Source organism: Tarenaya hassleriana, unplaced genomic scaffold, assembly GCF_000463585.1.
Source record: "Tarenaya hassleriana unplaced genomic scaffold, ASM46358v1 Cleome12, whole genome shotgun sequence".
Taxonomy (NCBI): Eukaryota; Viridiplantae; Streptophyta; class Magnoliopsida; order Brassicales; family Cleomaceae; genus Tarenaya; species Tarenaya hassleriana.
The window spans coordinates 1,570,134-1,594,193 of NW_010962392.1; the positions used below are offsets into that span (position 1 = coordinate 1,570,134).

At 43.2% G+C, this 24,060-nt stretch overlaps 5 protein-coding genes across 13 annotated transcripts; 1 reads left to right on the forward strand and 4 right to left on the reverse strand.

The window, feature by feature from the left end:
- Positions 1-24: 24 nt before the first annotated feature.
- On the reverse strand, positions 25-3,349 carry LOC104806456 (polyadenylate-binding protein-interacting protein 11-like). 6 transcript variants are annotated; one of them, XM_010531368.2, is made up of 11 exons: positions 3,208-3,349; positions 2,435-3,046; positions 1,886-1,993; positions 1,721-1,765; positions 1,574-1,646; positions 1,364-1,476; positions 1,208-1,267; positions 1,045-1,092; positions 849-917; positions 514-575; positions 25-431 (listed from the first exon to the last, which is right to left on the reverse strand). In XM_010531368.2, the coding sequence occupies exons 2-11, from the start codon at positions 2,861-2,863 to the stop codon at positions 374-376; spliced, it is 1,065 nt and encodes a 354-aa protein (XP_010529670.1). In that variant the 5' UTR covers positions 2,864-3,046; positions 3,208-3,349; the 3' UTR covers positions 25-373. The 6 variants fall into 6 exon arrangements, with proteins under 6 accessions (XP_010529670.1, XP_010529671.1, XP_010529672.1 ...); XM_010531369.2 differs by having other exon boundaries at positions 1,045-1,083; positions 3,208-3,348; XM_010531370.2 differs by lacking the exon at positions 1,045-1,092 and having other exon boundaries at positions 3,208-3,348.
- Positions 3,350-3,895: 546 nt separating this feature from the next.
- On the forward strand, positions 3,896-9,323 carry LOC104806458. Its single transcript, XM_010531373.2, has 8 exons — positions 3,896-5,168; positions 5,334-5,680; positions 6,214-7,287; positions 7,376-7,534; positions 7,661-7,994; positions 8,079-8,149; positions 8,246-8,368; positions 8,534-9,323. The coding sequence occupies exons 1-8, from the start codon at positions 4,289-4,291 to the stop codon at positions 8,912-8,914; spliced, it is 3,369 nt and encodes a 1,122-aa protein (XP_010529675.1). The 5' UTR covers positions 3,896-4,288; the 3' UTR covers positions 8,915-9,323.
- A 167-nt stretch (positions 9,324-9,490) lies between these two features.
- LOC104806459 (granule-bound starch synthase 1, chloroplastic/amyloplastic) lies at positions 9,491-13,671 on the reverse strand. Its single transcript, XM_010531374.1, has 14 exons — positions 13,577-13,671; positions 12,690-13,064; positions 12,484-12,564; positions 12,249-12,347; positions 12,076-12,165; positions 11,829-11,892; positions 11,632-11,732; positions 11,425-11,534; positions 11,087-11,330; positions 10,818-10,994; positions 10,519-10,710; positions 10,355-10,441; positions 10,101-10,229; positions 9,491-9,962 (listed from the first exon to the last, which is right to left on the reverse strand). Exons 2-14 carry the CDS (start codon positions 13,044-13,046, stop codon positions 9,846-9,848), a joined length of 1,848 nt encoding a protein of 615 aa, XP_010529676.1. The 5' UTR covers positions 13,047-13,064; positions 13,577-13,671; the 3' UTR covers positions 9,491-9,845.
- A 765-nt stretch (positions 13,672-14,436) lies between these two features.
- Positions 14,437-18,406, reverse strand: LOC104806460 (subtilisin-like protease SBT3.10). Of its 2 annotated transcripts, XM_010531375.1 has the most exons (10): positions 18,311-18,406; positions 18,126-18,217; positions 17,945-18,042; positions 17,694-17,849; positions 16,962-17,629; positions 16,760-16,848; positions 16,404-16,649; positions 16,205-16,319; positions 15,921-16,101; positions 14,437-15,270 (listed from the first exon to the last, which is right to left on the reverse strand). In XM_010531375.1, exons 1-10 carry the CDS (start codon positions 18,395-18,397, stop codon positions 14,699-14,701), a joined length of 2,304 nt encoding a protein of 767 aa, XP_010529677.1. In that variant the 5' UTR covers positions 18,398-18,406; the 3' UTR covers positions 14,437-14,698. The 2 variants fall into 2 exon arrangements, with proteins under 2 accessions (XP_010529677.1, XP_019057185.1); XM_019201640.1 differs by lacking the exons at positions 15,921-16,101; positions 16,205-16,319; positions 16,404-16,649; ... (4 more) ...; positions 18,126-18,217; positions 18,311-18,406 and adding exons at positions 15,354-15,534; positions 15,638-15,750.
- A 1,265-nt stretch (positions 18,407-19,671) lies between these two features.
- On the reverse strand, positions 19,672-22,674 carry LOC104806461 (subtilisin-like protease SBT3.5). Of its 3 annotated transcripts, none has more exons than XM_010531378.1 (9): positions 22,617-22,674; positions 22,410-22,507; positions 22,162-22,317; positions 21,367-22,046; positions 21,181-21,251; positions 20,862-21,107; positions 20,673-20,757; positions 20,376-20,568; positions 19,672-20,291 (listed from the first exon to the last, which is right to left on the reverse strand). In XM_010531378.1, exons 1-9 carry the CDS (start codon positions 22,637-22,639, stop codon positions 19,720-19,722), a joined length of 2,124 nt encoding a protein of 707 aa, XP_010529680.1. In that variant the 5' UTR covers positions 22,640-22,674; the 3' UTR covers positions 19,672-19,719. The 3 variants fall into 3 exon arrangements, with proteins under 3 accessions (XP_010529680.1, XP_010529679.1, XP_010529681.1); XM_010531377.1 differs by having other exon boundaries at positions 20,673-20,787; XM_010531379.1 differs by having other exon boundaries at positions 20,376-20,527; positions 20,671-20,787.
- Between the last annotated feature and the right edge of the window lie 1,386 nt (positions 22,675-24,060).

Below are 24,060 nucleotides of genomic sequence, written 5' to 3' on the forward strand. Positions count from 1 at the left end.
ACAGTTTCAAAGCAAAACCAAAGCTTACTGGGAAAGAGTTGGAAGGGCAGAGATCTCATTCTGTGTTCATAATGAACGATGACAAAACCTGGACAGCGTGTGTGTGTGTGTGTGTATATATGTATGTATAGATAGATCTTGAAGAGGCTCGATGTGGGTATCTGCTCTGTGTAGCTCCTTTGATGAGTTTAAGACAATAAAACTCCCTGATAAGATAACCAAAAAAGCCGGTTCCCAGGCAAACCAAAAGCATCACGTACTAAAACCAGAGACCAGACTATGAGATGCAGACTGACATCTTTACATGACTCTGCATGATGTCTGACAGCTCTATATATATATATATGTATGATGTGTGAATCTGAAGCTTGTATCAGTGCACTGGAAGCTGTGTGGGACGAGGACGAACAGGGGTCTTTGAAGGGCTCACCCTGATAAACCATTAAGAACCAAGAATCAGACAAGGTTGGAGAGAGAGAGAGATGATATGAGTTTGTCTGTTCTCTTTCTTACCTTATCGATAAAGAACCCAGAACAACGCCGCTGCAGTTGAGAGCTGCGATTGCGCTTTCAGCCTGAAACGATGCAAAGATTCTTAGAAAGTTCCTTTGCCATAATTTTCAGCATTTGGAAGATTACCACAAGAAAGAACCAAACAGAGAAGAGGAAACCTGCTATAGCTTCTTTTTAAAACATGTAAAGATCAATCCTCTACCTCCACAAACTCACTATGCTTTCAACTAGGGATGAAAGCTCGTATCTATAGAGCTGATTCATCGGTTTACTTTCCGAATTTCTAATTGTTATGGAGCGTCGGTATGTAGACATCACCGAGATAATCCACTTACCATCACAAACTCTACGAAAGCAATCCGAGTTGATTGGTGAAAGTCACCCAGTAGCCTCAGGCGGTACACCTGCATATACACTTAGTGTTTTTAATTTAGAATCCTCTCTTGTAACTCTACAAATTACACAGAAAACATTCTATCGCATAAAAACGGCGTTTTCATGTTAGTAAAGATGTAATTAATCACCCCGAACCTCTCCACAAACGGACTCGAAGAAGAGCTTAACATCAGCCTGCGTGATCTGTGGTAAACAACATGCATCATGGGCCGAATGAGGAGAATGCAATTCAAGATTAGCTTTTATATATATAAGGCCATGAATCACTTGTAAGGAGAAAAGGGGATAAGGGAGACACCTTCTTGTCGATGTTAGTGCAGTAGATAGTCCTTGCACACATCTCACGTTCATCTTCGCTCTAAACCCAAACATCGACAGATCATTTCCTAATTCCAAGAACCGGAACTATGTCCTCAGTAGTAATCCTAATCCAACAAGTACAAGAAAGTCTCACCCTCGGCAAGAACGTAGGGTTAACCGGTGCAATAGCTGTTTTGGAGGGAAGAACCCTAACAGGATAGAATCCAAGCATCGTCCCGGATAAACTCAGTGCAGCCCTTGCACTCTCTACGATAAAACGAACACATCAAAGAAATCACATATACCACCTGACTACTAAAGCATATTAAAAAAAAAAATAGACAGATATTAGTCTTTGTAATACCTTCGTCAGTGAACTCAATGAAGGCAAAGCGAAGAACCGAGCTAGGGTCTCCACATATACGGCAATCAACGACCTGCTAAACTAAGCAGTTCACACAAACCAACTACCGAAACAGGACATGGAGTATCTAGATAAAGGCACTTTAACCTGTCCACAGCTGACAAACAAACCAGCAAGCTGCTCCTCAGTGACCTATGTTATACACCCAAGCAGACTGAAAGTAAAGAACTACACGGAAAATCCTAAGATGAAATGGTGTAAGAAATGGACAGCCCGAGAACGATCCTAGAGGAAAAGTGCAAGCTTTAAGACCTGTTGGTCAATATCAGAGACATATACAGTTGTATGGATGATCTCTTCACTTTGAGCCATGCTTGTCCGGCTGTTGATCCTCCGTTTCCCTTGCCCGAAACTCTTCTTCTGCGAGAAACAATATGGAAATAATCATTGGAATGAATGCATTTGCTCAAGGCTGTTCAGGTAGCGGCTTTAGCTTTAGGAAAAACCATACAGAGCACAAGCAAACGGCAGAATCCAGATTGTAAAGTCATTGCAAAAAAAAAACATTCAACTTTGTTTCATGATCTTCCGAAATTCCCGAACTTCCAACCCAAAAATGGCGAAATTTGCATTATATTGGCAAAACAACAGAAACAGTGAATGCAGGAAGAGACAACGAGGAAGTCTCAAAATGTAAAACAACAAAGAATTTGTTCAATACTCACGTCTATGGTATCACAATCCCAAAAACCCTAGAAAATTTTGGCGAAATTTACTATACAAACGCAGAAATGAGGTCCGCAACAGAGAGAGAGAGAGAGAGAGAGAGAGAGAGAGGAAGAGAGATTGCCGGAGTCTTACCCGTCGAAAACCGCCGTTTCCGGGACGACCAAAGCCATTGTTGCTCAGGAACGAGTTGAAGTCGGTGAAGAAACCTCCGTTGACGCCGTTAAAGCCGTCAACTCCTTGCTTGGCCAGCGACGGAGGAACAAACGCTTCAGCCATGGGGTTTAGCTTGGAGAAGAGCTCCTGAAGCTCCCTCATCTCCTGCTTGAAGCTCTCTCCGCCGTCGGAACTCGCCACGTGCGAGCCGATCTTGCCGTAAATGCAGTCCTGATCGTGTCGGAGAACCGGACCGCCGCCGTTCTGATGCAAACCAAGCTCGATCCTCGACTGGTGGTTCTGATCGTTGGACGACACAGTCGAATTGTGACTCACCACGGACGACGGAGGAGATGGAGGGATCACGCCGGCCCCATCATCAGCAACAGCGTTTTCAACGACCGCCATGTTCAGACCTCGAGAATCGAAGCACCCGGACAAGAACTCGACAAAATTTCGGATTTTTCAAGGAACCCACGATCGATCAAGCAAACAGAGAGGGATTTAGGAATAGGAAAAAGGAAAAGGAGGAGAATCAGGAGATGGGTCTAAAAGAACAAAGCCGCCATGGGAGAGGGAGAAGAGTAAAACCTGAGGATCACAAGGAATTAATGGAACGTCAGATGATTAGCAGGTTCGTCAAGAACGGGACAGCAGCCAAAGAGCAAAGATCAAACCCAAATGCGATCAAGATTTTCTTTGTACTGTGGTTGAAATGAAAAAAAAAGAAGAAGAGTAGAATCCGACCGTACCGCAGAGAGAAGATGAACACGCGTCGCTTCCGCTTTTCTTTTGTTGCGACTTTCCGACCACCCAGAATGTAGGAATCCCAAACCTAGTATTCCTACATCTGATTTTTAGATCAGCTACGGGCGATGACAATGTTTTCAGTGAATAGAAGTGGATTAATATATATAGTTATTGTTGGGTTGTCGCCTATATATATATATATATTATATAACCATCCTAAGATAAAATAAATAAATATTGAATTCCGAGAAAATTGTGCACAATTAAAGAAATTTTATAGATTTTTAATCGTTAACAATATTCCATCACTGAAAATACCGTGTGTACTCCAAATATACTATTATACTCTTTATTAAACAACTCACTATATATGAATAGATCAATTAACAGAACCATATAAAAAGAAGAATAAGAACATGCAGAAAGCTAAATAGGGAGGTATCAAGGTTTTTAAGTCCAATTTCTCTTGATTCTATCAAAAAATTTTGTAAATTGAAATTTTAAATTTAAAATCTGTTTTTCATGGAAAATAAATATTTGATTTGGAAAACAATAAATTAGTGAAAAAAAGATAGAGAGAGAAGGTGGTGTTATTATTTGGGCCAATGCTTTTTGGGCCTGATTCATGCAAGGACTCATTTGGGCAACACAGACAAGAGCGATGGGCTTCCAACGGGAAATTTGCAACTTTCCGTTCAGTTCCGCCAAATGGAAATCCTTTGATCTCCTTCGAGTTTCGTCGTCGCCTTCTTTGTCGCTGCCGAAAAATTCAGAAGCGGGAACCACACACAAAAGATCAGGAAGCTGGATTTCTGTGGGAATCTGGTGGATGTTTTCTCCAGGTAACATGGCCTTCGTTCTCGAACTCTCGGCTAACTTGGATTTCCGAGAGAGGTATGGATTTTGAATTGGGTTTCTGATTCCTAGGGCTTTGTTTGTGTCGGAAGAGACAAATTGGTTCGTAGAAGTTGGGAATTAAGGTTTCGTTTCTGTATTTTCTGCATAGTTGGCAGAGACGTGGAGAAAAGGGGGTTAGGGTTTTCCCCATTTTTCTGTTGTTTCTGAAAAGGCTGATTTTGGGGGATGAAAGGGAGATCGTATTGGTTCCCGACCACGGAACCGCACGAGGACTGGGTGGATGGGTCCTGGACGGTGGATTGTGTGTGTGGTGTGAACTTCGATGATGGAGAGGAAATGGTGAATTGTGATGAGTGTGGGGTGTGGGTGCACACTCGGTGCTCACAGTACGTTAAGGGAGATGAGCTCTTTACTTGTGACAAGTGCAAGAGCAAGAATAATGTTAACGACAGTGAGGAGACGGAAGTAGCTCAGTTATTGGTTGAATTGCCCACTAAAACCTTGAGAATGGAAAAATCATATGGTCGGAGTGGACCGCTGAGGCACCCTTTTAGGCTTTGGACAGAGATCCCAATGGAAGAAAGGGTCCACGTACAAGGAATTCCTGGAGGTGATCCAGCTCTCTTTGAAGGATTATCGTCAGTTTTCTCACGAGAGCTGTGGAAGTGTACTGGGTATGTGCCAAAGAAGTTTAACTTTAAGTATAGGGAATTTCCTTGCTGGGACAAGGAGGAGAAGGATGAAGCACAAAATGCATGTGAAAATGGGCCTCAAGCTGAAAATGGTGCTGGCGTGCTGTTTTCTATGTCAACGGAAAACGTTGTGGATACTCCTGCCAGTGCTTTGGTTTGCATGAGAAGCCTTGGGGATAAGGAAACAGATAGCTTGAAGCTTGGTGTGAAAGACACCAAAAGATTGGAATCTGAGGTAGTGGACACAATACATTCTCAGAATGCCATGAAGAAGGATAAGAGTTTGCTTCGTCCTTTGCTTATGAATAAACAAAGAAAAGAAATGTTGGAAGCCTCAAAAGATCGAATGAAGAAGAAGGTTAAACATACAGACAAGGAGGAAGATGAGAAGAAATGTTTTGTGCGTAAAACAGGTTAGCCAAATTACATTCTTGCCTTCAAGATCCTGTAAGCAGACTTAGATTTGCCCACAATGTCTACAAGGATCACTTTAGGTGCCCTCACACTTAGCATTGTTATTTATGCATATTAATACAAAGATTTTCTTCTTTCTTTCTTTATTTCTTTCGTATTACTAGCATTTCGACGTACCATTGATTCTAAGCCATCAGAATCTCGGAAGGACAGAGATCCCGAAGGTTTTTCCAGTGATGTTGGGAGCATAAAGAGTGAGAAGTCCAAAGAAAATGTTCCTGAAGATGCTAATGATCGTGATCTTGCTAGTGGTGGTGATAAAACCAGCAATACAGCAATTGCAGTTGAATGCTCCAGGGACCTGCAGCTTTCCAATGTTCATGCTCATGGTGCTGGAAAACAGGATGAAAGAGTTGCACATCATGTCCGCATTGTTCTAAAGACCTCTGCCATCAGTGATCCTTCATCCCTGGAGGAAAAGAGTGTGGTCTACAATCAAGCTAAGGAAGAGGTATGGCTTAGTTTGGCCTAGGTTTATACGAATTTAAATTTGACTTTGAATTCTTTCCTGTGTGCGTGTAGGCTTGGTGTTTTCAATATTGTCGTTCATTTAGATTGTTAACCTTCTGTAGGGGAAAAAGTGCCTAATATTGGTGTGGTAGTTGCTAATGCATGAAATGTTTTGAATTAAAACCTTGCACGGGTAATAAGGAATCATGAGCAGCGAGAAGGTCCTTAGTTTATCAAATGAAAAAAACTGTCGCTTTTTTTTTTTTACTGAGCAACTGTTTTGATTGACATCTGCTAATTTATTTTGGAAAATTGTTCCTTTCAAAACTTATTTTTTGAGAATATTATGTTTGCTTTAGATAACACTTAGGATGCATACCATGGTCGGATTTCTTATATAACTCCACCACAAAAGCTAGCTTAAGAGTGGAGGGTTGACCCTCCTTATATATATTGGCCTCAAATCCCTCTCTTTCTCCGATGTGGGACACTTATCAATTTCCCCTGTAACAAGATGGTTTTCTTATATTACAGAGACAGAGTACAATTGTTGATACTTCAGAAGATAATGCAGAAGGTTCACCAGGAAGTTCTGCAAAGCCCTCTGTCAGTTGCACGGTTGGTACTTCACCAGAAGTTGATGGCAAAAAGTTAAATGATGTTTGTGGTTCAAATAGCTGTGGAAAGAACAGCTTACAAAAAGAGATGGATGATGCCAATGCCGGTGGAGCTGTTGGTCAACAAGCTCTTGACCGTGTCGATTCTGAGGGTGCAGAAACCTCTACATATCAAATCTCTGGAGCTTCTGAATTCAACAAAATGAAACTAAGCAGTACATTTACCGATAAGCACAATATGCAATCTCTTGACAGGGCATCAGAAAGAGTAATTAATAGCAAAGCAGACAAAGCTGATGAGCTATCCAGTCATCCTGCATGGGTTAAAAGAGAAGTTGTGTGTACAGAAGGATCTATGATAGCGCAGAAAGATACATTGGAATCCAAGCCCGAATCACGTTTACTGCAAGAGCGGCCAGAATCTTGCAGACCTGTTTCTAGCACCATTTCAGGTTATAGCCAGCCCAAAGTGGTGGTATGCATTGGAAAATCATCTTCTTCAGCAGCCATGGAAAAGTCTTCTGGTCACACAGCTTCGGAGAATTTTAGTCCTGGCTCGAAGCAGCAACCAAGAGATGGCCACACTAAAGGTGAGAGAGACCGTGCTTCCATTGATGTGGTCAGAGATAGAGACAGGGATGACTCTTCAGGAAAAGCCTTGAAAGAGCATCCAAAATACTCCACCTCTTCAAAATTGGTGCAGCAAGGTCGAGTGTCCCATTCTTCGGTTTCCAAAAGAAATGCTCCAGATTCAATGGCTGCTTCCTCTTCTTCAAAGGCATCTTCAGCCCAGACTAATTGTTCTGTGGAAGCTGCTGGTTCGCTTCTGAACCAGCACTCTTCGCAATTGCAGAATAAACAGTTATTTTCAGGGATTCCCCAGAAAGGTGACAAGCCTGGTCAACCAATTTCCCAGTCCTCATCTAAGAAACCTGCACAATCAACACATTCTATGGCTCCAAATTCCAGTGCGCTTTTGAGTGATGAAGAGGCAAGACATCTTTTTCTTTTTGTTTCTTTTCTTTGCCCCTATGGACATGTTGACATCTTTTCCTTTTGTTTTCCCCTGTCATGGTCAGCTTGCTTTATTGTTGCACCAAGAACTCAACAGTTCACCTAGAGTTCCTCGTGTCCCACGCATGCGACAGCCTGGGAGCTTGCCCCAGTTAGCATCTTCAGCTGCCACAAGTTTGTTGATGAAACGAACTTCGAGTTCTGGGAGCAAGGATCATGGATCGGTATGGTAGACCCTGTTATATTTTAACTGATGCTCTTTACCTCCCTGCCCTTTCAGCATTTCGCGTTTTCTATTTCTCCTGAATAGACTCGGTTTGTAGGCTGATATGCTATTATGGTTTTGGTAGTTTTCTAGAAGAAAAAACAAGGACATATCGAAAGATGGTTTCCGCACTTCTCGTGATGTTGACAAAGTTATGAAGAGCACAAGATTGTGCTACTCTCCTGATAGGAAGGCTCAAGATAGTGGAAGCAGAGGGAGTGCATATACTAAAGGGGAAAAGAATGAAACTCCTAAAACTCCATATTTCTCTCGTAAAGTATTTCTTCCCCTTTCTTCCACGACGAGCACGAGCAGTGGACAATGTTCCTCCAGTGAATTAAATGAGCATAGTGTGCCTTCTCCACATAGTTCACCGAGGACTACATCAGATGGTGGTCCAATGCATCAGACTTTGCCAAGTAAATGTTTTTTCGAAGTAAAACACTGTAGTTTTCCATGTTGGAAATATTTGCTAGTTTTCTCATCTGTCGAAAGAATAACAGGTTTAATCAATGAAATCATGAGCAAAGGCGAGCGAATGACATATGAGGAACTCTGTAATGCTGTCCTGCCGGTATGCATCCATATAAAGTTAGCCGTTTTCATTTTTTTTCCCTTTTCAAATTCATATTTTATCAAAAAACTTCCTTGTTACTGTTTCTTTCTGCAGCACTGGCCTCACTTGAGAAAACATAACGGGGAGCGCTATGCTTATTCAAGCCATTCACAGGCCGTTCTTGATTGCTTGAGGAATCGGCATGAATGGGCTCGTCTTGTTGATCGTGGTCCCAAGGTATCTCATACTCCCCACAATTCTCCAACTTTACTTCCATCTGTAAAATTGGCACATTTCCTAGCGTCTTGGCGCTCTGGCCCTAGCCACTGGACACACAATTCACCCTTCTTCTGTTGTTTTCAACCTTTAACGACCCTAAAACACACTTTGTGCAATGTTCAGACGAATTCAAGCAGAAGGAAAAGGAAGCCTGATTCAGAGGAGTCAGATGAGAACATAACGAGCAAGGGACAGGAGACAGTCGAGGGCGGAGAAGGGAAGCAGCTGTGTAACTCGCAAGGAGAAGGCTTCCCCAAAGGAAAACGGAAAGCGAGAAAAAGGAGGAGGTTGGCATTACAGGGAAAAGGCATTAGAGAATTGAGAAAGAAGAAAGATGAGGAGATGAGCGAAGAGGAGGAGGAGACTGAGGCAAGTGAGGATGCGTTCTCAGATTCAAGCGAAGAGAGCATCTTCAGTGAAGAAGAGGACATGGAGCCAGGGGGCAACACCACCGCCGGTAGAGAAGTCTCTAGTAGCTCTGAGGATACCGAAACCACATCCTGAGCTCCATTCTCCAGGTTCTCTCTCTCTCTCTCTCTCTGTTTATATGTCTCTTGCTGTGTATAGACCAAAAGCCCCTTTTGTGTGATCAAATCAATAGGGGCTTTTGCATAGAAACACATTACAACAGCTTAAATCACCTCGCTATTGCTGTTGTTCTTTTTTTCCATTTCCGTTTTTTTTTCTCGTCTGGTGGGTTTGGTCTGTTTATTGTTGTGGGTGGGGAGCCTGTTATGGAAGCAGAATCTTGTAGGGTTAGAGATACATAGATGAGTTTAGGAAGATGAAACAGGCAAGTCACAAAAGGGTGATAGATGACCAACGGTCCTGATCCATTCTCCTCCCAATCTGTATTAGACCGTTTTTGCACCCAAAATCAAAAGATAATGAAATATACATGTTAAATTAACTAGTTTGCATAGCCCTTCGACATTGACATGTATTGCTGCTACGTATGATTTGCAAAGCATTTTGGATCCATTGGACATTGTATAGCTACTAGATAATCACATTCGTCCACTCATGTTTTGCAAATGGGCTTGTGTGTATGAGCTTAGCCGTATCTTATTCATTCCCATATAAACGAAGTGATTAATTCCTTCTTACTATATATATATATATATATGTATACATACATGCTTGTAGCCGCTATGCACCATCATCAACCAATACATAACGCCAAAGACATAGTAACTATCCAATCCATAGCACTTCATGTAGTATTTATTACATAATATTTGCGTGCACTTTCCAACATTTGGTCGCTTGCTTCTTCGTTGGATTCGCCTGTAAACATCGGTTAGGGTTTTCGCTTATTTCTTCGTTCCAAGATCCCACCACTTCAAACTTTCTCCGACAGACAAAAATATCTCCGGCTGATATGTCGTCACGACACAAACAGATCAAGAACCCGAGCTAAGTTATATACACAATCTCAAGGAGTTGCGACGTTTTCCTTAGCAAGAGGAGCGATCTCTTCTCCTTCGGTCCCAGCCTCACTTCCTGCGACCTCCATTGACAACAGTACCTTCTCCCACAGCCTCGCAGGTCCCTGCAACGGACAAACCCTAATTCAGTATTCCCGAAAAACATTCTCCTAAGTTGCAGTGGCATTCTTGTAAGGGGGTGTCCTTGATGTGAGATGATATTATCGAAATTGATTCCATGGTGAAGAAAGAATCTCACTGACCTTCCAGGAGAAGTCTTGGGCCATGCAGTTCTGAACCATTTCTTTCATGGCGGCTGTTCCGTACACTCTGATGGCTCTCGTCACTGTTGCTGCTACTGCACTCACATCAGCCGGGTCCACTACTTCACACTGAAAGATGGTAAAAGGTTGCAACTTGCTCATTACCCATAAAAAAAAGTCCACAACTTTCAGACAGGATTTGTCCTAACCGATCGATGTTTATTTCATATGTTTTCAGGTTTGAATTCGGTTACCTCAACGTTGAATCTTCCGATGTGGAAGCCAGTGTAGCCTTCCTTGACTGTGTCCACAAGCCCGCCAGTGGACGCCACAATGGGAACCTGCAAATCAACTGGCCGTGATAATGGATTCTCGGAGAGATCAAATCGGCTGGTGCGTGGATTTGGATGATCATTACCGTTCCATATCTCATGGCGTGCAACTGAATGAGGCCACATGGCTCGAACCTGCTCGGGACTATAATGAAGTCAGCACCAGCAGTGATCATATGAGCCAATGGCACGTTGAATTTCGCCACACCAACAGCCTTTCCCGGGTATTTCGCTTCCAGTTGCAGAATCTGTGCTTCCAATTTCTTCTTACCAGTTCCCTTGGAGGGTATAAAGAGCGAGTCAGTGAATATATGAGTGAAAAGACTCATGAAAACGTTATGTCTGATAAGAAAACAGGTTAGTTCATCTCAAGTGAGGTACTAACAAGGATTATAATCTGAACGTTCTGCCCGACGAATTTGTTAATAGCAGCCACAAGAATATCAGAACCCTTCTGTTCCTCCAATCTTCCGATGAAGCCAACCACCGGGATATCCCTATCAACTGGAAGACCAACCATGGCTTGCAGCGCTTCTTTCAGCAATGGCTTCGCTTCTGTAACCTGCAACAATGATCAACAAAAGGTCCTTTTGATCGTTAACAAGTCGAGATTTCTGATTTCCAGATGTAATGATCTTTCGGCAAGACACTTACCGTAGTGGCATCGTATTTGATATCAATGTACTTGTCAGTGGCCGGGTTCCATTCTTGCACGTCCATTCCGTTTACGATTCCAGTGATTGTTTTCATACGGAGGTAAGAATGCAATTCCACACCTCTCTCAACCCCGGAAACGAGTTCCTGTGCGTAATGTGGACTGACGGTTAAGACCCTGTTGGATTCCAGGATTCCAGCCTTCATCCAGTTGATCTTCCGTCCCTTTACGGGCTTATCATACCTAATCCCAGAACAAGAAACGTAAATCGAGGATTGTTAATAGACAGAGAGTGTTGTTATATATTCTTCTGACAACAATCTGCAAGGGTCAGTACCCGTCCATGAAGTCCAATGAACTCTTGAAAACGTCGGGTAAGTTAAGAAACGAGAAATCTGAGAAAGCGAATCTTCCTTGATAGGCTATGTTGTGGATGCAGAAGACGACCTGTAAAGCATTCATCACGGAAAGGGTTACTCCAGAAAGCAAAAGGAATGATTTTTTCCGAAGATATGATCCAACAAGGGCTTGAATTATTTATTACCTTTGCATTCTTGTAGATTCCGCGTGACTGGTACATGGATTTGAGGTAACATGGAAGAAGGCCGGTATGCCAATCATTGGCAACGAAGACAACATCTTCCCCTGAAACATAACGGAACTGAGTAAGTTTATGATGCAACACTTATTCATCTTAAGGTAATTTTACAAAAAGTTTTGAGAATCGGAAGGCATTCTCACCATAAGGTCCCGAGAAATACTTGCTGCTGTTCAAGTTCAGAACCCTTGGCGCCTCAAGTGCTGCCTGCAAATTAGGAAAGTAAACCACACTTATGTCATGAAGGAACAGAGATATAGTTCACATATACACAGATAAGGCAGTGGATGACTAAATGAAAGCAACCTGCAATGTAACAATCATTACATAATGTCAATGGAGTTATTGTTCGAATTGAATAAAAGATCTCAAGAGCAAGGCGTGTGTTACCAGACACAACAGGCTGAACCGGAGCTGGTTGTCATCATAGTCCACTCCAGCGTTAGGACCATAGACTTTGGATCCAGTTTTTCCCCAGACCTGTGTTATTTACAAAAGCTCAGAACCCACCCATAGGCTTTCTCATGAATAGACCCTTCTAGTGATTAGGGAAGGAAATAAACCTTCTCGAGGAACATCGGATGATCAACAAAGACACGATCAACCCCTCGTTTGTAGCAGTGGAAGAACCGAACAGTCTCAACTCTGTTGCCAACTTGGATCTGTATTAGATTAAGACATTCAACATGCCAAGAACACTTGATAAGAATAGTGTTCATCAGACAAGAAAGCAAATACCCAAGAACATTTACCAAAGCATGGAATTGATCAAAAGGGCAAAAATGGAGAGAAATTGACCTGAACCACGGCACAAGTGTCCCAAGAATCTTTGTATTGGTCATACCGGGGAGCTACAGTCATCACTCGGTGTCCTCTAGCCTAACCAGACCAATAACACACTGAATTAGACACCATATTCAGTTCATGAGAAGCTCAGAAAACGTTACGGCACACCAAATAGCCATTTGGTTCCAACATTAAACAGGTAAAAGTATACAACTTACGGCCATTGCAGGAGGGAGACCACCAAGAACATCACCGAGGCCACCGGTTTTACTCCAGGGACCGACCTCAGCTCCAACAAAGACCAATGTCATCCCCTGCTGATTCATGATCTTGCCGGAATGCTTAACAGTCGGAATGTTCTGTGATCTTTTGGTGGATTTAGCAGAAACTGCTTTGCCACGGATTCTCTTCTGAAGCCTATCCACCATGTTGAAAGACCTTAGCCCACAGTGAGTCACTGATTGACCCTTCAACGCAATCTGAGACAGATTTGGGATGGTCTCGGAGCCTGAACCTCCATGGTTGTTGATGAGTGAGGTTCTTGGCACGCAGTGTGAAGCAGTCACAGTTGCCATCGCGGAAAATCCCTATATCTGGAACCAAAACAGGAGGAGAACAGGATCACAATCAACAAAATTGATTTCCTCCTAAAGCTTGCAGCTTTCATGCGAATAAAATGAGAAAGACGATGCTTTCCAACTGAAGACAGGACCTTCGCTATGATCTATCAGATAATAGAGCTGGCAAAACATACAAGAAGCATAACCCAGATGCAAAAAAAAAACCCTAAACCATACACCAATGAAGCGGGCAATTTCGTCTGAGCGACTACAGACTCACTGCTTCACGCTTCAGAACTGAAACTAAACTCAGGGAGGGAGGGAGGGAGAGAGAGAGAGAGAGAAAGAGAGAGACTTTTAACAGAGAATACTATAGTCCGGAAAATCTGTAATTTGAAGAAGACGAATCACAAGTAATCAGATAAAAAAAAAATTTGAATCACAACAGATTCCAAACATTCCGAGAATTTGACCGAAGAAAAAATCATACGATTGAAATAAAAAGATTAAACATTTTCAGACATTAATCAGAGATAAAATCTTACCGTGTTAGAGCTCCGAAGCGTCCGTGAGAGACCTGAGAATGTGATCACAGAAACACGGGCAGACGGAGCTGAAGAAGCCCAACCAGAGCAATGGCGCGTTTTTGTAGTGGTGGGACGTTGTTGCCACGTGGCGAAAATCCAGTGGTATAGCTGCTTCTTGAGACATGTGGCATTAATCTATGGGCTCAGCTGCTAATGGATCTCTAGGCGCCTCAGGATCCGATTTTTGTCACGTGCTGGGGGCCAGTGGCATCACCGAGAATATGCCGACCTTTGAGGCTAATATGAGAGGTTAAGTGATGATATTTTTGGGATGTGTACGTTCTCAGCGGTGGGAATTACCTGGTTGGGAGTGGGGCCCGTTAATGGATCCCACATGTACACGGTTTTGTCGCCATGTCCCTGAATTACCTCTGGACGAAATCTTTTCTGGGCCCATTAAGTAAATGAACGGTCCGAAATATACGTCCCTGTTGTATTATTATTATTATTATTATTATTATTATTATTATTATTAACTACTACGTCTTATAAGGCCGACATGTTTAAAAGCCCAATGATGATGATGGCCCAAAACAAGAAAATCAAGACGCAGCTTGACAAACATGGAAGGCGATTTTGATTATTTCTATGAAATTGTGTTCTTGTACTTTTTATTTATTTATTTTTGGTCCGATTCGTCATGGAAATGCAACGTACTTTGTAGAATTTGAATGCTTAATCATTAATTAGCCTTAATTAAAATTTGTTATAAATGTTAAAACGTATTGTTCCGGTGAGTTTAGATATACAAGAACAAAAATATCTTGGCAGATATTATTCATCCAGATCTTGTTATGAATGTACTGCATGTAATTTTGTAAAGAGGAGATTTCAAAAGGGTGATGCATAGTCACAAGGTTACTATGGTTCAGATATTTGTTGGATATCAAAGCCCATTACATAATTATGAAGCCCATTAAGCATACTTCATAAAGCCCAATACAGAGGTGATAAGCCCATTAAAATGGTCCAGCACGTTCATCCATCGTCTCCGATCGTCTTGAAACAATATGTTAATTCATTTCTTCATCTAATAAACCATTAGATAGCCACATGCTCTGTACGGACAGATTCAATCCATCAGTTATCGTCGTAGTATCGTTGTAGAATCTGAGTTCTGACGGAGACAGGAATGGTCACTTCACGAACCGAGTCCGTCCAAGTCAATCTCCCGAAGTAGAACCCACTGTTCACTTTGTGTGCGGTCGTGACCCGGACCGTGAATGAAACCCTTTTGGTTTCAGAGTTAAACACTAACGTTTTCGGATTCACGTCCACTCGAACGCCCGACGGAGGCTCCATCACGACCTTATAGACCGAGTCGCGAGGTCCAACGTTAGTGACGGTTCGTGTCAGAGTGACTTCGTCTCTCAGATTCGGGATCGTGATCGAAGGTAAGTTCAGATCGAGAATGGATGGCTTCGGGTTCGGACAAGAAGTTGGTTTTCCGATGAGTTGTGAGATGGAGGAATCGGCATAACCAGCAGAGCACATGTAGAGGATATAATCAGATGTGCCCATGTCGTATACCAGACCAGGATCTGTGGCTTTCTCTGGATTGACAAGGCCTCCTCCATAGTCGAACGGGTCGGCCAGTTTTCGGTTCGATCCGTCCGCGAAGATCGGTTCTCCAGATGGATCGGTTTTCCAAGCTGCAAACCAAGAATGCTCAAAAGGGTCAGTGATTTTTCATTAAGATGTGATCAATACACTGGAGAAAAGATTCGATAAGAACCTGTAGTGACAAGAGCCGATCGGATTGCGGCGGGAGACCAATCAGGATGTAATCCTCTGAGTAGAGCTACGATTCCCGACACAACAGGAGTTGCCATTGATGTTCCCGACTTCATAGCGAATCCTCCATCGTCCGGAGAGGTAGCTGCAAGTATATTGACTCCTGGTGCTGAAATATCTGGCTGCAAATGCAAGAACACAGTTTCTCAAACAATTTTTTTGTTTTTTGTCATCAGAAACAGACATTCCAATGGACTGGGAACATAGGGAAGCGTTCCGACATACCTTGAGAATGGCTGGAGATATCGAGTTAGGTCCTCTCGACGAGAAAGTTGCGACCTTTGTGGAAACAGGTTGTCCAACGAGTGTTTGGGAAGGCATTATCTTCACCACGGGAATTCTGCGAAAATAGTCGAACGGGTCGGCCAGTTTTCGGTTCGATCCGTCCGCGAAGATCGGTTCTCCAGATGGATCGGTTTTCCAAGCTGCAAACCAAGAATGCTCAAAAGGGTCAGTGATTTTTCATTAAGATGTGATCAATACACTGGAGAAAAGATTCGATAAGAACCTGTAGTGACAAGAGCCGATCGGATTGCGGCGGGAGACCAATCAGGATGTAATCCTCTGAGTAGAGCTACGATTCCCGACACAACAGGAGTTGCCATTGATGTTCCCGACTTCATAGCGAATCCTCCATCGTCCGGAGAGGTAGCTGCAAGTATATTGACTCCTGGTGCTGAAATATCTGGCTGCAAATGCAAGAACACAGTTTCTCAAACAATTTTTTTGTTTTTTGTCATCAGAAACAGACATTCCAATGGACTGGGAACATAGGGAAGCGTTCCGACATACCTTGAGAATGGCTGGAGATATCGAGTTAGGTCCTCTCGACGAGAAAGTTGCGACCTTTGTGGAAACAGGTTGTCCAACGAGTGTTTGGGAAGGCATTATCTTCACCACGGGAATTCTGCGAAACCAAGAATGTCGTTAAAAGTATCCATCACGTACACGAAAACGATGTTATGGTGAAGATTAGATTCGGCAAAAATACTTATTTGAACGTATGTAGAATAGAATGTCAGTCCCGAGCTCATAATCTACGGCGATACATGGAAAACCGCCACAGGGAACAAGCAAGTGACCCGGGTTTCTGGCAATGATAACTCCGAGACCGCGAGCGTTTCTTACAGCGGAGACAGCACTTGCAACTGGGGAGTTATCCGTTTTCGCAGTGAAACACAACACGACTTTCCCGGCCATAGTCGAGTTGGGATTAACAGAAAGTCTCTCACAGTCACTGCAAGTTTACAGTTCCATGATCTCAGAGAAATGATGTCTCACTGTTCAAATTCATGTCTGGTTCTTGAAATACTGATCCAAAAGAGGAAAATCAGAGGCAAATATTACCCGGAAAACTCCTCGTCACCGGTTCCTGGATTCTCGGGATAAACTAAACCAGTGAAACCGAGTTCTGGACCGACGTACATCGCTTGACCCTGCATAAGCAAAGATGAAATATCGAAAAGCATTCATCTGATAAGGTTTTGGATGAAATCTTGATGAGTGTGTGTCGATATAGACATAGATATAAACTGAAATAACAATATACCTGCATTGTTATATTGTTCCCTAGCGTTATGGACGTGGGAAAGGATCGGTCTAGAGTGGTTGCAGCCACCGTCAAGACCCAAGGAGCCGTGTTCACGACGGTCTGGGCCGCCGGACCTTTATTACCAGCAGCACATACAACTAGAATTCCCTTAGAAACTGCATGGAAAGATCCAACTGAAATGCCATCCCGGATCTCGATTTCAGAAAACAGAGGGATCGGGAAAGCGACAGATATCGATATCACGTCCACGCCATCGTGTATAGCTTCGTCTATCGCTTTCAAGAGATCGGATCCCATACAAGTTCCTACTTGAAGCCAACAAGCTTTGTACATTGCGATACGAGCAAGAGGAGCTCCTCCCCTCGCGGTTCCTTTACCGAATCCTCCATAGCTTACGTTAGCCACGAAAGAGCCGGCTGCAATGGTCGAGACGTGAGTTCCGTGGCCGTTAAAGTCTCTCGGGGAAACGTATTCGGGATTTTGAGTGGTGTTTAAGTCTCCGATGGCGGCGAGGAGGCCGTCGATGAAGTACTTTGCTCCTATTAGCTTTCTGTTGCAATGAGCTGAGCCGTTGAATTGCTGTCCCGACTCGCAATTTCCTTTCCAACGGCTCGGTATCGGTCCAATCCCTTCGTCACTGAACATTTCAGACTCTGGCCACACTCCTGTGACAACGATTTGGATCATACATACATGCATAGATACACACATACACACATACATACATACCTGTGTCAACGATACCGATGATGACTTGATGACCAAGGTGGGTGTTACGTAAGAGGTTACTAGAGTTCACTGAAGAAAGGCCCAAGTAATCCCAACTCCTAGTTGTTGCCAGTTCGTAGGATCGATCAGCCATGACATGGATCACTTCCGGTAATCCTGTCTCCACGAAAAAAAAAAAACCATGAACAACGGCTTAGCATTTTTGCATGGTAATAATAAAGCCAAAACAAAAAAAATGTTAAAAAGATCACCTGAAATTTGTTCGGCTTGGAAATCTGTAAGCTTTGCAGCAAAACCAGAGAAACCATGCCGATAGCTATATACCATAGAATCATGCGCATCCTCTTTGCTGTGACATGAAATGGACCAAGAACCGTCAATTACAATTTGACAGATACACACATGTATATGCGTGTATATATATACACACACCTTCCAAGAATTGACCATAGCATCTGATGATGAGATTCAGTGACAAACTCAGGATCATCATGTCGTCTCTCTCCCAGATACACTATATGAACCTATTGATCAGACCATAAAGAAAACAAAAAACAAAAAACCCTTTAGTTTGTCGTTTTGCTGTCTGCCATCATCATCCATTAATGCAGAAGTACCTTCTTCTTGGCATCTGCTCGCGTGCTCTGCCGATTCAGAACTAACAGTAACAGAGTTATTGGTAAGAGAAATGATGTTTTCCCCATTCTCTATCTTTAAGACAGAAACTGAAGATGTCTGTCTTGTTCTGATATGTCTTCAGGTGTAAGAATGTTTCAATTGCCTTATAGCTCTGGATTCTGGATTGCTTCTCGTTTGTCGTCCCCACGTTCTCACAAAGTCAAAGTCAACAGAAATTATAAGTTGAATACATACATACATATATATATATATATATCCATGCATGGATTAGAAATTCCCTTCTCCTATAGTGCATTCAACGCACTACTGCTATGTACGTAGCTGGATGATTCCAATCTCAATGATTTTCATGAATCTTTTTTTTTAAAAAAAGAACCTTTCTTGTCTTATTTCATTGACTTTATGAAAATTCGATCTGTGTTCATGAACTTACATAACAATAAACGGAAACTAAGGTTTCTGCAGTTTCAGACAATGGTTGAGAATATGGAGATTATTATTATTATTATTATTCAAAGCAGATTATTGCAATTTTTATGTAATTATGTAACAAGATTATTCATCAGCACACAATCATATTACATAATGTAAGTTTCAGCAGAAATAAATCTTTCATACCTTGATCGAGATGTTAACTTTGGGTCGATGATCCGAATTTTGATTACAAGAACCAAAAACACAAAGTTACTATCCAAATCGATTAATATTGTTTTAAGGCGTCTTTCTCTTTTATTCTTGTTACTTGTGTTTTTACCATTGAATATCTTTACCGTGTGTAAAAGAGATTGCGTTTCACATACCAAAAAAAAAACATCTTTAATTTATGATGAAGAAATGTTATCAATATATTATGAGATTTATGAAGAAATGTTACTAAAACATTTATTAAATGGTTGCTATGCAAACCGTTATTCACATAATTTATCAGCACACATACATAGGGGTGGGCGTTTCGGGAAACGGTTCGGGTTCGGGACGGAATAGATCGGTTCGGTTCTTTCGGTTTTACAAAAATAGGTACCAATCGGGTTTTTATTGTATTCGGTTCGGTTCGGTTTCGGTATCGGTTCGGTTCGGTTCCGGGTTTTATTAAAAAAATGTTAGATTTCCTTTAAAAATATTCGGTTTTTTGGGATTTTTAAAGTTCGGTTCGGTTCGGTTCGGTTCCGGAAAAATTCGGTTCTCTAAAAATGGTACCGTTCGGGAAATAACAACGGTTTCGGGTCGGAAAAAATACCGTTTTAACGGTTCGGTTCGGTCCGGTTCCGTAAAACCGAACCGAAACGCCCAGCCCTACACATACACACCACACGAATATACAAACTCCGTGGATCAGGATTCAGGACAGTAGCTTTTCCAAGGGATGAGGAGAAACGCCGACACGCCATCAGTTCTCGTCGTAGTAGCGTGGCAGAATCTGTGTCCTGACAGAGACAGGGATGGCCACATTATGAACAGAGTCTGTCCAAGTCAAGCTCCCGAAGTAGAATCCAGTGTTCACTTTGTGACTGGTCGAGACTCGAACCGTGAAGGAAACCCTTTCGGTTTTAGGGTTGAACACTAACGTTTTCGGATTCACGTCCATATGGACGCCCGATGGAGGATCGATCACGACCTTATAGACCGAGTTTCGTGGTCCAACGTTAGTGACGGTTCTTGTGATGGTGACTTCGCCACTGAGATCTGGAATCGTGATCGACGGCAGGTTCAGATCGAGAACAGATGGGTTCGGATGTGGGCAAATGGTTGCTTTTCCCACAACCAGCGAAATGGATGGATCTTTGTAACCGACAGAACACATGTAGTGGATATAGTCAGACGTGCCCATGTCGTATACCAGACCAGGATCTGTGGCTTTCTCTGGATTGACAAGGCCTCCTCCGTAGTCGAACGGGTCAGCTAGTTTTCGGTTCGATCCGTCCGCGAAGATCGGTTCTCCAGATGGATCGGTTTTCCAAGCTGCAAACCAAGAATGCTCAAAAGGGTCAGTCCGTTCTTCGGTTGTAATGTGAAGGACGGCATAGGAAGATTGGTACTATGAACCTGTAGTAACAATGGCTGATCGAATTGCAGCAGGAGACCAATTAGGGTGTAAAGCTCTAAGGAGAGCTACGATTCCCGAAACAACTGGAGTTGCCATTGATGTTCCTGATTTCAGAACAAATCCTCCGGCACCTAATGAATCATTAAGAGAAGTAGCTGCCAATATGTTCACTCCCGGTGCCGATATATCCGGCTGCATACTCATGTATGTAAACACAGTTCTCCGATAAGTTGACAAAAACACGAAACATTGAAGAATCTAACGGGTCAGGAACATGGAAATGGATTTTTCCATACCTTGAGAATTGCTGGAGTGATCGAATTAGGTCCTCTCGACGAGAAAGTTGCGACCTTTGTTGCAACGGGTGGTCCAACCAGCGTTCTTGAAGGCTGTATCTTCACAACAGGCGACCTACAAACCAAGATTACCATAATGTTGAATCTCAGACCGTGTTTTGATGGTTGAAGTTTGATGAAGATGTTTACTTGGTGGAACGTATGTAGAAAAGAATGTCGGTCCCAAGCTCGTAATCTATGGCCGCACATGCGAAATCGACGCACGGAACGAGCAAGTGGCCTGGATTTCTTGCCACGATGACGCCGAGACCGCCTGCCTCGCTTACAGCCTTACCAGCACTTATTACAGCGCTGGGATCTGTCTTTGTTGTGAAACACAACACGACTTTCCCCGCCATTGTCCGGTTTGGATTGGCAGAAAGCTTCTCGCAGTCACTGCGAGTTACAGACAGACAATCTAAATCTGAAATTCGTTTCTTGTTAATGGGAAATCAGAGACAGATCTTACCCTGAAAACGGGCTCTCTGGATAGACCAGAGGAGTGAAGCCAAGCCCTGAACCGACGTACAGCTCTTGACCCTGAAACAAGCAAAGACAGATTATGGACAAGATAGATGATTTCAGACAACAATCGGTACATACATACATACATACATACATACATACATACATACATACATACATACATACATACCAGTATGGTTATATTGTTCCCTAGTGTGATCGGAGTGGGAAAGGATCTGTCCAGAGTGGTTGCAGCCACCGTCAAGATCCAAGGAGCCGTGTTAACGATGGTCTGAGCAGCCGGGCCTGCATTACCACCTGCACATACGACCGGAATACCTCTAGCCACTGCATGGAACGCTCCCACCGCAATCCCATCGCGAATATCGATCTCTGGAAACAGAGGAACAGAAAATGCGATAGAGATCGATATGACGTCGACCCCATCTTTTATAGCTTCATCTATTGCTTTCAACATGTCAGCAGATGAACATGTTGCAGTTCCAATCGCAGTCACATGCCAACAAGCCTTGTACATTGCGATATGAGCAAGTGGAGCACCGCCTCTTATGATCCCTCCGGCAAAACCTAGATAGGTTACGTTAGGTACGAAAGAACCGGCTATCGTCGTTGCAACATGAGTCCCATGGCCGTCAAAATCTTTCGGGGAAACGTACTCGGGATTCTCCGTGGTGTTCAGGTCTCCATTAGAGGCTATGAATCCGTCGATGAAGAACTTAGCTCCTATCAGCTTTCTGTTGCAGTGAGTTGAAGGGTTGAACATTTGTCCTGATTCACATCCTCCTTTCCAACGGCTCGGTATCGATCCCATCCCTTTATCGTTTAGCGATTCAGACTCGGGCCATATTCCTTTAACCATACAAAGATTATCAGACAAGTTAACAATTGGGGGGACATCATTATGGTTACAGAGATGATGTCCTGAAACAACATGAGAAACCAGAGAAGCTGCATATATATATACCTGAATCAATCACACCGGCGATGACTTGGTTTCCCATGTTGGTTTCATAGAGGAGATTCTTAGGATGTTTGGGAGAAAGTCCCAAGTAATCCCAAGTTCTGGTTGTTGTCAGTTGGTAGAACTGATCCAGCACGACATGAACTACCTCCGGTAATTCTGTTGTTTTCACGGAAATGTCTTAGAAATGGCAACGGGTCTGAATGGTAAAAAGTTCAAGAGATAGGGAGAGTTGAAACACATCGAGGTACCCGAGATTTGCTCTGCCTCATACTCTGTAAGCTTTGCTGCAAAACCCGAGAAACCATGTCGGTAGCTGTATACCATTGAATCATGTGCAGCCTCTTCGCTGTAGTAGTGATTGATCAAGAACTATGAATATCAATCTGAAAACACACACACACACACACAAACAAACACAGATACATACATATATGCATATGTTTGTATATGTATACCTTCCAAGAAGTGAGCATAGCATCTGGTGATGAGATTTAGTGACAAACTCGGGGTCTTCATGCTGTTTCCCTCCCAGATACACTATATGAACCTGTTGAGTATCAGAAAATCAATAACCAAAATTGATTTAGTCTAACTTGTTTCTGTTTCATTCTCTCTTAAAGAAAGGCCTTCCATGAAAGAAAAGCGAAGCAACCTTCTTCCTCTCTGCATCGGCTCGCGTGGAAAGGATGCTCAGAACTATTATCAGACTTGTTATTAGAGCAATCTGTGTTTTGCCCATTTTCTGTCTTTATCCAGAGAGAGAGAAGCACAAGCCTTTATATACACATGTAACACATATGCATCATTTCACCAGGTAGAGATTGCTAAGAATGTTTCAAACGCCACATCGGCTCGGTTGGATCTTTCCTCAGTTTCTTGCTTGCCGCCCACTTTGTTTTTTGGGTCCAATGGAATTGCTCAAGGTTTTCTGATTTGTTTCAAACGTTGGAACTAAAAAAATGGATCAACTGTGAAGAAAGCTGCATTCTTTTAGTTACATTCAGAGCACAACTTGTATTCTGTTGAAAACCCTTCAAGCCTCTGACTTGTTCTGGTCAGCTTAAAAAAGATAACATTATCCCACTGGCTTTCTGCCAATTTGATCTTCATAAACAACACAGAACATGAACGGGTTGACAGATACTGGGTCTGACTTTCTAGTTTCCTTATGGCAGGAGCATGTTCTTGAAGCAGATACCGTAATCTCTAAATAGTGAGTGGTGACTCAATATGTTACACCCCTAAATGTCGCGATCCGATGAACGAACATGGCCGGCAGCATGTTCGCGAGGAATGAGTGTCGGGGCAACGTTCGTGCGAAGCTGGCGTGCAGACGGAAGAGTCTGGGCTGTGCGAAGCTGGGTGTGCGGACGGGAGAGTCTGGGTCGTACGAAGCTGGCGTGCGGACGGAAGAGTCTGGGCTGTGCGAAGCTGGGACGTGCGGACGGACAAGTCGGGCTGGCTTGGAGTTCGGGCGAACGAGTTAAGTAAGTTGACGGATGAACGTGGGAGAAGCCGAGTGCATGCGGCATGACGGACGTACGTGTGCGAGAAAACACGGACGGACTGCTCGGACGCGGGAAACAGTTGGCGGGAAGTCTTGGACGTTAGGCGTGGCGCGCAGACACGGAGAAGTGGGCTCGCGGACGGTTGACGGGCAGTTCCCTTAGCGTTAGTGGATGAGCGGTTATAACTCCCTTGGCAGTTGGGGATGTCAACTGCCACGTTCTTTCTCTTTATTTACTCGTAGCCTAGCCAGCAAAACGAACAAGAGAGGGAAACGCGAATGAGAGAGCGTTTTGGTTCGTGACTTGTGCTGAGCAGGCGAGATTTTCCTTGTGTGAACGAGAAATACATAAGGTTGGACCGGGTCCGTAAATCTGCGTCTTTGGATCGCAC

Excerpts from the sequence above, each read along its gene's own strand:
- LOC104806456 (XM_010531368.2), bottom strand. The coding sequence starts at position 2,863 with ATGGCGGTCGTTGAAAACGCTGTTGCTGATGATGGGGCCGGCGTGATC. Across the intron at positions 1,268-1,363 it reads ACCCTACGTTCTTGCCGAGG|AGCGAAGATGAACGTGAGAT; the intron begins GTGAGACTTTCT and ends GTTTGGGTTTAG. Across the intron at positions 432-513 it reads CTGGGTTCTTTATCGATAAG|GGTGAGCCCTTCAAAGACCC; the intron begins GTAAGAAAGAGA and ends ATGGTTTATCAG.
- LOC104806458 (XM_010531373.2), top strand. The coding sequence starts at position 4,289 with ATGAAAGGGAGATCGTATTGGTTCCCGACCACGGAACCGCACGAGGAC. Across the intron at positions 8,150-8,245 it reads TCTGTAATGCTGTCCTGCCG|CACTGGCCTCACTTGAGAAA; the intron begins GTATGCATCCAT and ends TTCTTTCTGCAG. Across the intron at positions 8,369-8,533 it reads TTGTTGATCGTGGTCCCAAG|ACGAATTCAAGCAGAAGGAA; the intron begins GTATCTCATACT and ends TGCAATGTTCAG.
- LOC104806459 (XM_010531374.1), bottom strand. The coding sequence starts at position 13,046 with ATGGCAACTGTGACTGCTTCACACTGCGTGCCAAGAACCTCACTCATC. Across the intron at positions 12,565-12,689 it reads GTCTCCCTCCTGCAATGGCC|GCTAGAGGACACCGAGTGAT; the intron begins GTAAGTTGTATA and ends TGGTCTGGTTAG. Across the intron at positions 10,230-10,354 it reads TCGGAAGATTCAACGTTGAG|TGTGAAGTAGTGGACCCGGC; the intron begins GTAACCGAATTC and ends ACCATCTTTCAG.
- LOC104806460 (XM_010531375.1), bottom strand. The coding sequence starts at position 18,397 with ATGGGGAAAACATCATTTCTCTTACCAATAACTCTGTTACTGTTAGTT. Across the intron at positions 18,043-18,125 it reads CTATGGTCAATTCTTGGAAG|CAAAGAGGATGCGCATGATT; the intron begins GTGTGTGTATAT and ends TTCATGTCACAG. Across the intron at positions 15,271-15,920 it reads ATCGGCTCTTGTCACTACAG|CTTGGAAAACCGATCCATCT; the intron begins GTTCTTATCGAA and ends CTTGGTTTGCAG.
- LOC104806461 (XM_010531377.1), bottom strand. The coding sequence starts at position 22,639 with ATGCTATGCTCACTTCTTGGAAG. Across the intron at positions 20,788-20,861 it reads TTCTACATACGTTCCACCAA|GTCGCCTGTTGTGAAGATAC; the intron begins GTAAACATCTTC and ends CTTGGTTTGTAG. Across the intron at positions 20,292-20,375 it reads ATCAGCCATTGTTACTACAG|CTTGGAAAACCGATCCATCT; the intron begins GTTCATAGTACC and ends CTTGGTTTGCAG.